This window comes from Fundulus heteroclitus, chromosome 11 (assembly GCF_011125445.2).
Source record: "Fundulus heteroclitus isolate FHET01 chromosome 11, MU-UCD_Fhet_4.1, whole genome shotgun sequence".
Classification (NCBI taxonomy): domain Eukaryota; kingdom Metazoa; phylum Chordata; class Actinopteri; order Cyprinodontiformes; family Fundulidae; genus Fundulus; species Fundulus heteroclitus.
In genome coordinates this window covers 24,704,181-24,718,082 of record NC_046371.1, presented here as the reverse complement: position 1 = coordinate 24,718,082, position 13,902 = coordinate 24,704,181, and the positions used below count along the sequence as shown (strand labels likewise).

Here is a 13,902-nt window from a genome sequence, read left to right as displayed (position 1 = left end):
TTGTATCATTAGGCAGTTAAGTAGCTTGACTTATCTGCAGTTACGCAAAAACTCAGCAGCGCATTAGTTTTGCCTCTTTCCAAATGTATCAAAAAGCGCCGTCGTTTGTCGTTGACACCTTGTATTAAGTAAGTTGCACGTTTTTCCCACATTAATCGTTTGTTTCGGTTGAACGGTGAGGTGGTCCACATGGAGTCCTATCACGTCCTGAACCTGGTGGGAGAGGGCTCTTTCGGCCGAGTTTACAAGGGGAGGAAAAAGTTCACCGGCCAAGTAAAGTTTCTTTGATCAAAAGTTGTTTTTTTTAATTGTCGTGTTTGTTATGGTTCCCGTCTCACTGTTTGCGTTGGGTTCTCCTTGTAGGTTGTCGCTCTAAAGTTTATGCCGAAAGTGGGTCGGTCGGAAAAAGAGCTGCGAAGTCTGAAGAGGGAAATAGAAATCATGAGAGATCTTCAGCACCCAAATATAGTGCAGCTCTTTGACAGCTTTGAGACTGAAACCGAGGTACTCTGTTCAGTAAAAAAAAAAATGTCCCTGTAACATTATTAGATCTGGTTCTGGTTTCCCGATCCCTGGACAACGAATCTCCTCCATGTTTGTAACAGGTTGTGGTTGTCACCGAGTATGCGGAGGGCCAGCTGTTCCAGGTTTTGGAGGATGACGGAAGCTTGCCAGAGAGCCAGGTATTCACTGGCATCATGAGGTTATTATGATCCAGAGGCGTCAGTAGGGCCCAGAAACATCGGGGCTTAACCCAGACCTTTTAAATCTTTTAACCATGATATAACAGCAGAATGATTTTAAAGCACTTCATTAATAAAGTAATAATACCTGCAGTTGCCAGAGTACGGTGACCTTTTCCAACACGATAAAACACAATAAATTTATGGCAAATGAATTCTCTAAATTAGGAAATGAAAATATTTTGTGGAATTCTTAGATTCAATCATTATTGAATCTTAGTTTCAACTATTTTTGTCTGACAAAGGTTGTCTCAGACTGTCATAAACCTGATCTGTTTTCATCTATCTAAGTTCCCTATTTAGGCCTTCTGGTCTCATCTACAGTGTATAGCGCCTACCATCCTCTATGTTCCTTCTTATTGTCGATCACAAAAGAGAAGCAGAAGATTTTCAAATTTAACTACATTTTTCTTAAATCTGGGTCCGGTTATTATGTCCTGAAAACCCAATGTTTTGTTCATTATTTTATGATGGGACCTAAGCAACATTTAAGGGCAATATCTAAACAAAAAGTATCACCAAAAAAGCTTGACATCTAATTTTTCCTTTAGTGGAAGTCTTGTTTAAACCAGACTTATCATCATCATACTTTTTTAAACAAACAGGCAGGCTTTATTGTAATATCTTAAAGTCAAATTATTGTTTTTGCTATTCATATTTTATTATTAAAAAATATTAATTCTATTTTTAGTTGTTTGGCTACCCAACTCTGAAGTATGAATTAATCAGACATAAACCATATAAATATCTGAACAATGATTCTCATCTGTCCTGTGTCACATCTTTATAGGCTTTATCTTTTTCCTTTTTCTAGTTTTTTTTAAAGCTAGACATTTATTCTTTCTTTTTATGTGCTGCCATGGTCATGTGCAAGGACAGGGTATATAAATGTATTTAAGAAATGAAAAAGCACAACGTTAATTAATAGGTGTTTAATTTCTTCCCTTGTCAGATCAGAAGATTCAGGGATCTGACATATCTAATGATTTCCTTTAATTAGATCTACTTTGACTGATTGTATGTAATGCATATTTAATTACTCCCCTCTTTTTTAAGGTGCGGGAGATAGCCTGCCAGCTGGTCTCAGCTCTGTATTATTTACACTCCCATCGCATCCTTCATCGAGACATGAAACCACAAAATATCCTGCTAGGAAAAAGTGGCGTGGTGAAGCTCTGTGACTTTGGGTACGTTGAGGTTCCAACTTTTAATTAATTATTTAAAAAAAAGGCATTTCCAATCTATCTTAATTACTCAAAATCCTGCCACAGGTTTGCCAGAGCAATGAGTGTCTCCACCCTGGTCCTGACTTCTATCAAGGGAACACCGCTGTACATGTCTCCCGAGATTGTAGAGGAGAAGCCGTATGACCACACCGCCGATCTCTGGGCTCTGGGCTGCATTTTGTATGAACTCCACACGGGGGTGCCACCGTTCTACACTAACTCCATCTTCCACTTGGTGCAGCTCATTGTGAGAGATCAGGTCAAGTGGCCGGAGACGATGAGCGACAGCTGCATGGTACAGCACAGCCAAATTCCTTTTAACGTCAACAGCGTAAACATCCTAAAGTTTCCAATAAGTCAGGGGGGCTGAACCAACTTGATCTGTGTAACAGCAAACAGATGGCCAGAATATTAATGAGCACGTTCAGTTTCATGATCATCCACTCACATCCCAACCAGTACAAACAAACAAATCAAGAATCGATAGCTCAATCCGTTATGTCTTTCACAGAGTTTCCTGAAGGGTTTGTTGACTAAAGACCCGCAGAAACGCTTGTCATGGCCAGACCTCCTGCACCATCCCTTTGTTGCTGATGGTGTTTTAGGTAATACCTAAACCATTTATTTTATCCTTAAAGGTAATTATTTAATGATTTTGCTGTTATACTAAATATGCATTCATGTTATTTGAAGACACTTGACTAATGAAGTACGAATTTACACCTCAGCGTTTTATACAGTGCAATGTTTTGAAGAAGCACAGTCAAAAAAAGAAAGAAAATGTGTGCTCTTTACGTATTTGGATTGAACGACATCACAGCAGTCACAAAGATCAAAGCTAGATTTTTCTGAAATCCGTGTAGCATTTTCACATATGTCTCAAAGGTTTTGCTGGGAACCACACAAAATTTGCCTTATGCGACTTCACCAGCGGTAACGTGCGGACATAAGCTTGTTTTTGGAAGGGTAGATTTTATCTCGAATAAATAACTAATTAATTAAAAAAAAACAGAAAAACTGACCATGAGAGATTTTTATGGGTGACCGGCTGTATGTTTTAGCCCCTGAGTTTAACTGTTTTCACAGAGCAGTCTCGCTAACAGCTTTAAAGGACTATCCACAGGGCTGTTTTTGTTTCAGATCTTGTACATGTCTTGAGTTGAATAACTTTATTTCTGTGGCGATGGCAGTGCTGTCAGACACAAACCTCTTCAGCCCCTTGACTGTCACGCCCAGCCCAGACGTGGTGGCGCTGAAACTGAAGCAAGTGGCAGAAAAGTCTGTGCCGTCATCGGGAGAGGGCGGGTTACTGAGAAAGGTCAGGGAGCAGATGGAGAACAAAGGGAGGGACGCAAAAGGCGGAGACGGTGGAAAAGTGAGCCAGCGGTTATTGTTTTGGGTTTCTGAGATCATTTGGAGATGCTTGCGCTCATTTATCCCATTTGGTGTCCTTTAACAGAAAAAGAAGGAGGGACGCGAAAGGGGGAAGTCTGCCACAGTGACAGCATCCCCTGAGGTGTGCGTCGTCACCACTGAAGTTCCCAGTGTACCCGGCCAGTTGGTCGTCACAGCTGCCAATCAAAGCATGAACCTAAATAGCAAAGCATGCGCTACATCAAAACAAAGGTTTTGTTTCCGGAAGCTTTCGAAGCGATTAAGCAACTACGACTGAATTATTCCGAGACACTGTTAATATTTGTGGTCATTTCCTCATCAGGGGTCAGATCAGCAGAGATTATGAACAAGAGTTCCCCTCTGTTGAAGTTGGGCCAAGGCTCGTTTGGAGAGGGAGTAAAGACAGACCAGCCACGCTCCTCAGCCAGGTGAGCGACCTTCAGCTTTGGCTCTGCTTGTGTATAGTGCCTTGCGAATGTTGTAGTCATACCTTTTTTAAACATTTGACATTTTGCCACATCAGAACCTCAAACTTCAACATATTTCATTTGGATTTAATACCGTAGGCCAAAACATAGTAGTCCATAGTTGTGAAGTGTTTCTACTGTGCTCTGGTTGTATGTTTACTCTTTTTGCATCTGGGAAGTGAACCTCTGCCCCAGTCCCTAAGTCTGTTGCAGCCTCCAACAAGGTTTTCCGCTCGGGTTCTCCTGTCCGTCATCTACATTTGCAGGTCAACTGTGACCTGTTTCCTTGTGTCCGCTGAACAAAAGTGTTCCATCCTCATAAATTCAATGAAATTATTTTATTTATAAAGCGGCAATTCACAACGCAGGTCATCTCGAGGCACTTCACAAAGTCAAATTTTATCAAATCATACAGACAGAATGGTCAAAAAATGTCCTATCAAAGGAAACCCAACAGATTGCATCGAGTCTTGACAATCAGCATTCACTCCCGAAAGAGCCTAGAGCCACATTGGACAGTACTCTGCATTGTCGATGGCTTTGCAGCAATCCCTCATACTGAACATGCATGAAGCGACAGTGGAGAGGAAAACTCGCCTTTAACAGGGAGGAAAACTTCAGCAGAACCAGGATCAGTGTGAACGGTCATCTGCCGAGACCGACTGTGGGTTAGAGAAGACAGAGCAGAGACATAAAAAAGCACAGAAACACTGATCCAGGAATCTTTTCTATGTTATATGGTAATGGCAGATGATCAACCCCCCTGCATGGTGTCACAGAACGCAGAGCAAGTGTAGAGAAAATAGACAGTGAGAACAAAAGGTTGAAAAAACAACAAATTATGCAAATAGGAGAATAGTAGGATAACTCAGTAGAATAAGAGAAGTAAACAACATCATTTGTTTAGGTTCATGCATAGGGATAATTATTCTCCACACATACCATATTAAATTTGCCCAAAAAAACTTTTAGTTTTGGTGTCATTTGAAGAACCTTCTTCCACTTGTTTGCCTTGCCGCCTGCAAGGGTTTTGGGAAACTTTAAACAGAGCCTCTAATGGCTTTCTTCTTGCTGACCAGATTTTTTTTTGGTTCATCCCAATAGTGGTTCTGTTCACAAAGCTTTTCACCTAAGCTTTGGGAGAATGAGCGCTCAGACTGTCAGTTTAGAGGGGCGGCCATGTCTTTTTAGTCTCCGAGCTGTGCGAGCCTCTTGCCTTCGCCAGATAACAAATTGAACAGAGCTCTGTGAGATGTTTAAAGCTTGGGGTTTTGGCTTGTATATATTCACCCTCAACACTGCGGACCTCTCCATCAGCTCCCCAGGCAGCCACCTTCAGAAGTTCTCTGATGACTCTTCCATAGTTGGTGTCATCACAGATGATGAGTGCAGACAGCGGGTACAGAGCTTTGTAGGCTGGTGCCAACAGAACCACCTCAGGTTAAATGCAGGGAAAACAAAGGAGCTGATGGTGGACTATCGCAGATGCAGACCCACCTCACTGAAAGTGGTTAACATCCAGGAAGCTTACTTTTGTTGTGTGTGTGGAGAAGGTAAGCGAGGAAAAAAAGAAGAGAAAACGATGAGACAAAATGCTAAAAGGGAGGAAAAGTGAAAGAAAAAGAGGAGAGGAAAGGGAGAGAGCAATATAACATCCTCTGAGTCTGCTTCTACACCTGCAAAGAGAGATATAAAAAGAACAGCGAAACAAACCCATAAAGTATTACAGGTACAAACAACCAATGTCTTGATATCATCACTGAAGAATATACAGTATTATTTAATACGAGATGTATAAACTGACAGCTGAAAATAATGATAGGGGTTTTCTGTATAGAAGTGAATCTGTAAGCACCTGAATCCAAGCATCTGTAGGTGTTTGTGAGAGTGCGCTTGTGTATGTAAGATTTATCCATGAGAAAAATGCTCAATAGTCATTGTGAGGAGCCAAAGACCTGGCCCCAGAGCACCAAGGCAGACGCCAGGGAAACCAAAACCCCAGATGCCTGAAGGGACCCCCCGAGCAAAGGTGCCCAAGAGAGGCCAATACAGGGAAAGCTACCTCCCCCATCCCAGGAAAGAGCAGAGAGGAGCCCCAGGAAACCCCCCAACACCAACAGAGCCGAATCCCCCAGGAGCTGCGGGGACGAGCCCGTGGGCTCTGCCGGCAGCCAGCTATGATGGAGTGGATTCACTCAGGGGCGCAAAGATCCAAGGCCCAGGAGCGTCCTGTCCCCCGGTGGGGCCCTGACAGAATCACAGGGGGCCCAGGCCTCACGAAGCAGCCGCCAGGAGCAAGCCAGCGCCCGCCCGAGCACTTAGTCCAGGACACAGAGGACCACCGACGCACCAGTGGGCTAAGGCACAAGCCAACGGAGTGGAGCATGACGGGGTGATGGGCTCCACACTTAGTGGAGACCTGAGATGCCCCAGGAGAGGGGGCATCCCAAACCCAATCTGACAAAAAGACAAACAGAAAACCAGGTACACAGTCACATTCACGCATTCCCATCCTAGTGTCCCCCACATGCGAACACTCTTACCCAAAAAAGAAAGAAAAAGGGGACGCACTACATGCACTCACACTCACCACACACATCTTATACTCCCAGAGGGGTATCCAGACCCGGGAGGTGAGCACCATCATCAAGATGGTGGGGGGGGGGACCACCACAACCCAACCTACCCGGTCCATACTCGGTCCTAACCCCCTACCCCAATCCTAGCCCATCCGTCCGGAGACTGGGCCAACATGAACCGAACAGCCCAGCCAACCATAGCCCACCCCACGAACCCTGAGGAGCTACCTCCCCCACACCCTGGCCTCCATACTCCCATATTCCGCAGGAGAGCAGAAGCGCCAGCCCCAGCCGATCCTCGAGACCCAACGTCCATCCCCAGCCCAGACCCCGGCTAGGTGGCCCGCTCCACCAGGCCCCGAACTCCAGAAGGCAATCGGGGAAAACCTTCCAAGGTCCTACATCTGTGGCAGCATGATGGAGCAGGAGCGAACTGACTTTGACTAATTCCCCGTTTACACTACCTTTTTTAACCGTGCCGAGACCAGTCCGAGCTCGGTAACTGAGATAACTTTCGAGTGTAAATGGATCGCAAACTGAACTGGACCATGCCAGACACAACCGGACTGCGCTAAATCCAGACCAGTTCGATGGGTGGGCTTGGCACGGTTTTTCAGTGGCACGGTTCTCAGATAACAGAGAGCGCATGAGCAGATCGCGTCATCCCCCTTACAGTCAGCTGACTAATTTTGCGGTTTCAGACATTCAGAAAAATACTAGCTTCCCTACCGTGCCACACGGTTTCCATTGATGATTCTGCTAAGCAGTGTGATGAACCTCAACATCTGTCGTTGTTTCCTGTAAGCCCTGATTAGACGTTTGTTTGTTTGTTTTATCCACGTCCCAAAAGCCGGGCGCTGCCATTTTGATTCGCTTGAGTCCTTCCTTCAATCCTAGAGAGCAGTAGTACAGTAGATCGTCACTAGGAGGCGAGGAACCGTGCTAGCGTGATCTGTAAACAATCGTCAGAACCAAGCTCGGCTTGGTTAACTGATCCAAACTTGGTCCAAACTCGGCATGGATCGGTTTAACAAGGGTATTGTAAATGGGGCTATAGTGGACCCTTATAAGTACCTGGGTGTTCACCTGAAAAATAAACTAGCCTGGAGACATGATACTGATGCTCTTCACAGGAAGGGTTAGAGCAGACTCTACCTGCTGAGGAGGAGGCTGAGGTATTTTCAAGTGCAAGGGGCACTCCTGAAGACCTTCTTTAACTCCCCGGTGGCATCAGCCATCTTCTATAGTGTGGTCTGTTGGAGCAGCAACTTATCTGTAGCTGAGAAGATGTGGCTGGGTGAGCTCATTAGGAGGTCCAGCTCTGTCCTGGGATTCCCCCTGGATCCAGTGCAGGTGGTGAGAGACCAAAGGACTGGAAGAAAAATCACTTAATTGATGGAAAATGTTCTAACCCGATGCATGGAGCTGTTTCAGAGCTGGAGACGGCTGCATCCTAGATGCTCAAAGGAGCGCTTCTGGAGATCCTTCCTCACAGCCGCTGTTAGACTTTATAATCTCTGCTGTTCACAGCAGACTCAATAAGTGTTTACAAACGTGCTAATGGATGCACGGGTTCTCAGATGCTGATGTCCATCTGCGCACTTTTTTTGCTAGCCTGGGTGTTGCTTGTACAGTCATGTATATTTTTCTAACTTCGTTGTGCACATCAGCTGCTGTGTTTTCCTCTGTTTAATGGAATATTGCATTTCTTATCTCATTATCATTAGTCTCTCAGATGCTAAGGTACACTTACACACGCCCTGGCTACTCTGAGATGTTGCTGTACTATCATGCCTATTGCATTTTTTCTCCCATTGTTGTGCGAATCGGCTGCTGTCTTTCCTCTATTTAACTTGAATATGCCATATAATATTACCAATGACTGTGCAATACTTTCTCTGGTTGTATTGTTATTTGTTTACTTATATTTTAACCTTTTTGATACGTTTATCCTCTATTGCTCTAGAACTAACTTCAAATTAGATTAGCTGGTTCCTTCACACCCATAGATATGCTGAGAATCAACTGCAGAAAGATGAACTCTTAGTAATCATGTGACTTCTGAGGGTAGTTAGTTGCATTGGTCTTATTTCAATATATCAAAGAAAAGGCGACTAATTTCAAATGCACAACACGCCAGAGAACTATATCCTTTTTTTTCATCTTTACAATTATGAAAGACATTGTGCCGTATCCTAATAAACTAATTCAAAGTCGAAGGTGTGTGAATACTTATGCAAGGCTTAAACATAGGCATAAATACTTAAACATAGAGATGATTAATGTGAGAAGATAATTCATGTTATTCCTTTAGGATGTTGACAGCGAGAGGTTCTGGGAGAACCTCGTCCAGGAAACAGAACCCGGCAGGCAGCAGAAAAGGACGATGAGCTACAAGGACATCGTTTTCCATATTAAATCCAACATCACAGCGTTTCAGGCTGGGGTAGCTGGGCACATTGTGATTCAACAATTCAACCAATATTTCTGCCTCAAAACGTTGTAGAAGTCACTCTTCTTCTGTCCAGCTAACAGGTGTTGGTGAAGTAAATGTGCAGATTGAGCGTCTACTGAAGGTCCTGCAGAACCTGATCCTCACTCCCGAGCTCGAGGGGTCTCTCTACATCCGCTGTGAACTTCGTCTCCCACAAGCCCTCTTCGAGCTGATCCGAGATTCTGTTTCAAACTCCCATTTTCTCAAGGTTAATTTCTCTGTTGGAGAAGCACGTTTAAAACAAATTAGTTGCACAAGAATACCCGTGAATATTTTTTGCATTTTCCTTTCTTAGGAGCAGAAGAACTTGATTACACTCGGAGAAATGATTAAATGTGTTCTGATCTACTGGGAAAGGCATTGTGATTGGGTGGAAGAGGAGCTTAGGTGTGATTTGACGTATTTTTCTTTCTTTCTTTCTTTGTTGATTACAGCATACCTAGAGGCTGACAGTCACACATTTTCCTCTGGTTTTATCTTGCAGACAGGAAGAGTTCACCGAGGCTTTCAAGACGATTCTCAGCCAGCCGAATCTCACTGCGCTGGCGGTGAGCATCCACCCAAACCTATCCAGCTGTTTTCAAAATTTAAACGACAGTTTATAGAATTTTTGAAATTTTTAGCTGAAGTAAAACATGACATCTTTGTTGAATTAATTTGTTTTTGTGTTGCTAGCAGTATTTTATGAGTTCAAGTTTCTCCTTGAATCACATTAGATTTTAATGTGTTTTCTTTGTTTTGTTTGTTTTTTTAGCCACTGGCTGCTTCTGTTCTAGCTCTCTTCACACAGCATGGTGTTGATGTTTTTGTCGATCCGGAGAATTTGACCGCCTTACTGGAAATGCATCCCTCGGTACTGGCCTGAATCAAATGAGCAATGCGTCATTCGTTAAAGTTGAAACTTTCTTCCAGTTGTTTGCAGCGTGTTTCTCTCTCTCTTTGCCCTTTTAGCCGCTGGCGCTGCCGCCTCCTGGTTGGGGGCAGTATGACGGGCTCCTGTCTTTGCTCCTGCACACACTCTCTGAGGTTAGACGTTGGCTAAAATGAAATACAACCTTTCATGGGCTCGCCACTGTGATTGTCTGCCGTTTGTTTTCCCTTCAGCTTGAAAATGCTTCAGCGTCATCCAAGTTAGATCCCCTCGTGTTGGTGGACTTTTGGAAAAAGGTCGGCTCTTCCCTCTCAAGCGCGACACCAAACCTGGACTTCATTTCAGCAGACGGTAAAATCCAAAACCCTAAAACCATAAAACTCCACCTGGTAAATAAAAAAAAAGTTAAAGATGTTTTTTTTATTTTTCTGTCTTTCAGGACTTTACTCCTTTCTGTCTGTTGTGCTGCTCCTCTTCACCAGGGACCCATACTCATGCATTCCTCTTTTTTCTGACAAACAATCCAAAAGTGTATACACACTCTCCTGGTTGCTTGGCAACGACTGGTTAGTGTCCTACGATGCCTTTAAAGTATTTACACCCCTTAATTCAGTGAGTTTTTAACAAAAAAATAATAGACCAACACCAAGTAGTGCATAAATGTGCCATGGACAGAAAATTATATATAATTTTCATTGATCTGAATCTGTTGCTCTGTAACTAATGTTTAACTTTGGCTGTATCTAACGGGCTTTCCCCCCACCACCCCTGGGTTCCCCTCTGTGTAGCTCCATCTATGCGCCCATCAACTCTAACTACGTTCTGCTGAAGAAAAGCATCCCAGTATCACGACGGTGTGTGTTTAGGGTGATATGCAGCGAACTAAATGTATTAGTTGCACTCAACACGTCCTTTTGAGAAAAGGTCCAATCTGACCAGAGCGCTTTCTTCTACATATTTGCTGTTGCCCCTACATTGGCATATGGCGAACTGCAAACGTCTTTCAACAGTATAGCCACAAAGGCCACACTTTTAAAAGCGCACGACTCATTATTTGTCCTCTCAGCTGATTCTCCAAGCTGAGCTGTGGATCTGAGCCTCTCAGCTGCTCCTCTGAAAAATCCTCCCCTCTCCCGACCCGTCTGTTTCGGAAAGTGTTTCATGACCTAACCCCGTTCTTAACAATCCCCTCAGCTGTGGGCCTGACCCGTCTTTTGTCCTCCCCGGGCTTCATGATGCTGTTTGTTCAGTAATGTTCTCTGACAAACCGCTGAGGCCTTCACAGGACAGCTGGATTTTAACTGGGATTCAATCCACACGGGTTGACTGTTTACCAATTGTGTGACTTTATTTAGGGGTGCCAGAGTAAAGCGTAAGAGTGAATGCACACCTCGCGTTTTATTTCTTGGTCTGCACAGAATCCCGTATCATTTTGCTTCCACTTTGCAATTATGCGGCACTTTATTTGCCTCTCGCTTAAAATCCTAATAAAACAAATAGCATTGTTGTAATTTAACCAAATGTGTAAACATTTAAGGGGTGTAAACGCTTCTGAAAGGCATGGTGAATCATTTCATGCGGCGTCTGGATCAGAAATCCTCGACCCAACACGCCTCCAGCAGTGTAAGCTAACAACAGCATCTTTTATACCCCGCAGTCGTCATTTATTAGCCGAGTGTCCCCCCGGGAGCGCTGACACGGAGCCGAGCGGCGACACCCTGTCCACGCTGAGCTGCCACCTGCTCTGCTTCCCGTTCGCTCTGGACCTGCCGTCGCACAGCATGTCCGCGGTGCTGCAGGTGTACGACAGCTGCCGCGTGGCTTCCAGCCTCCTGCAGGTCAGGGCTCTCTCGTGCGGCCGTAAAGGCCTCTGGCGGCGGACAAAGGTCTGACGCAGCGCAGCGATGCAGACTCTTGCACTGCGCTCGTGTCAGTTTAACCTGTAGCGCTGTGGACGGGCGGGGATGTTTGCTGTCGGGTGTGAGTGTCGTGACAAGTTCTCTTTGCAGGTAATCCAGACATCGCCTCCTTCTCTGCTGGAGCTGCCTCTCTCCCTGCTGGGCCGCTTGCTGTTGTGCGATCCTGAGCGCTCTGTGTCCCGCGTGGGAGAAGAGGCTTCTGGCTTTTTCTCGTCGCCTCAGAGCAACCAGCCGGCCGCCTCCGAACGCCCGACGACTCTGAGCCGGACTGCCGGCTCTCTCCTCTCCGACCTGCTGCAGCAGGACGCGCTGTGGGACTCGGCGGTGGAGCTCCTGAATCTGTTGTCCCAACTGGCCCGCTGCTCCTCTCTGCCCGGCGCCCCTCGGGTACGTGTTGAGGCCGCTTTGCTGCGGCAGGCGCTGACTCACTCGTGCGACCAGGCGAGAGAAGCCGCGTGTAGATTGGTGGGCAACCTGAGACCCGACGAAGCGGGCGCCCTGCCGGCTGACGTGTTCGGGCACACGGCGGGCTGTCTCACCGACCCCTGCTCGCAGGTGCGACGAGTGGCGTGCAGGGCTGTGGGGAACTGGCTGGGATGCGTCGCGGCGAAGTACAAAGCGGGGTCAAGCGGCGGTGGCGCTTCAGGGCGAAGCAAACGAGCGCGTCCACGCAGCAGCCGAGCAGCCGGCGACGCGGCGGCTGGCGAAGACGAGCGGAGGAGATGGACGGACGAAGCCCGGCGGTCAGCGGCCGCGCTGACCCGCCTGCTCTCCGACCCCGATGCCGTCACGCGGCGTCACTGCTGCGCCGCCCTGGGAAACCTGGTGAACGTGGACGGCGCGGCGTCGGCGCTGGACGAAGAAGATGTGTACGGCTCGCTCCTCAGGGCCGCCTGCACCGATTCACACGGCGCAGTGAGACAGGCGGCCACGGCGGCTCTAAAGCTGTGCAGGGACCAGGATGCAATGCAGCAAGGAGTAAAATGAGCAGTCAGCCAGGAGGTAGATGTCAGCACTGCAGTGCATCGTTTCAGAATGTCTCGCTGTGCAAAAAAAGACTGAAGCTGTAAAAAATTTACTGTTCTTCTGGTTATTGTAAATATACAGCGTATATATTTATATATTTATATATATATATATATATATATATATATATATATATATATATATATATATATATATATAAGAAAGCCCACAGATCCTTGTAAAAAATGTCATTTTCTCAAATATAAAAGCTGCAGCTTTATGCAGCTTCAGTCTCAGCATTCAGTCAAGTCCATCTTCAGCTTTCTAGCAGGCGCCTAAAGATTGTTGCTCTTTTGAACTGTCCACCTGGAGAAAGTCTAGTTCTCCAGGTGGAAATCCACTCCACAGACCATGATGCCGCCGCCACCAAGCTACGCTAGGGTTAGTGTTCTTTAGGCGATGTGCCGTGCTGTTTCGGACTGTGCCCTAAAAGTTCAAGTCGGGTTCCTACAGACTGTAGTACAGTCGTCTTGTTCTGTTTTTGTCAAGCTGAAATTCTTTCCTTGGAGAGAAAAAAAAAACCTGTCATAGATGAGATTGTTGCCATGTCAAGAACCCAAGCAGTGCTAAGCAGAGATTCCTGTAGGTCTTCTACTGTTGTGATCCTGCGCTGCCAACTTTTCTCTGAGGCTATTTAGCTTTGCTTTAATCGATGGCAGGTGTGTGCAAGAGAAGACTTGCACTGAACCGGAATCAAAGCATCGTCAATTAAAGTGCAGCCTGGTTATTGCTGTGTTTCTCTTTATTTGAACCTCGTCGCACATCTGTTTCCTGTTGAGCCGGACGTGATAAATGTCTCATTAAAAGCAATACAAGTTTAAAATGTTTTGTTGTGGTTTCATTATTTTACCTCACAAAAAATGAAACATTTAATATCCAGCGTATTGGGCAGTGTTTGTGTTAAGTGTTTTGTGTTTTTTTTTTTTTTCAGCTTTAAAACACAAGCCTTAACAACGTTATTTTCAGCAGCAGGGACAGATGTCAGTAAAGTGTGTTTGACAGCTATTTGTTTTCTGATTTAGTTTTCTTGGGTTTCAAGTAATAAGACCTTCCTGGCAGGGCATTTCTGCTTGTTACTTTTTTTTTTCTCACATGAATAAGTCCTTACTCAAACATACTTCAATACCAAGTTTGAGGATCTGAAAGGTCAAAATGGACATAATTTAACTTTTCTTTGCAGGC

General features: G+C 45.4%; 1 protein-coding gene across 1 annotated transcript; it reads left to right on the top strand.

The window, feature by feature from the left end:
• Window positions 1–11: 11 nt before the first annotated feature.
• Window positions 12–13,543, top strand: stk36 (serine/threonine kinase 36 (fused homolog, Drosophila)). Its single transcript, XM_012867069.3, has 19 exons — window positions 12–273; window positions 364–504; window positions 606–683; window positions 1,800–1,930; window positions 2,015–2,264; window positions 2,481–2,574; window positions 3,160–3,344; window positions 3,429–3,595; window positions 3,687–3,792; window positions 8,725–8,856; window positions 8,939–9,112; window positions 9,200–9,291; window positions 9,389–9,452; window positions 9,659–9,757; window positions 9,856–9,930; window positions 10,009–10,126; window positions 10,215–10,341; window positions 11,433–11,613; window positions 11,785–13,543. Exons 1-19 carry the CDS (start codon window positions 190–192, stop codon window positions 12,679–12,681), a joined length of 3,195 nt encoding a protein of 1,064 aa, XP_012722523.2. The 5' UTR covers window positions 12–189; the 3' UTR covers window positions 12,682–13,543.
• Window positions 13,544–13,902: the final 359 nt, after the last annotated feature.

Bases quoted from the DNA above. Each gene is read 5' to 3' on its own strand.
- stk36 (XM_012867069.3), top strand. From the start codon at position 190: ATGGAGTCCTATCACGTCCTGAACCTGGTGGGAGAGGGCTCTTTCGGC. The intron at 2,575-3,159 runs GTAATACCTAAA...TGGCGATGGCAG, and splicing joins TGTTGCTGATGGTGTTTTAG to TGCTGTCAGACACAAACCTC. The intron at 9,453-9,658 runs GTGAGCATCCAC...TTGTTTTTTTAG, and splicing joins CGAATCTCACTGCGCTGGCG to CCACTGGCTGCTTCTGTTCT.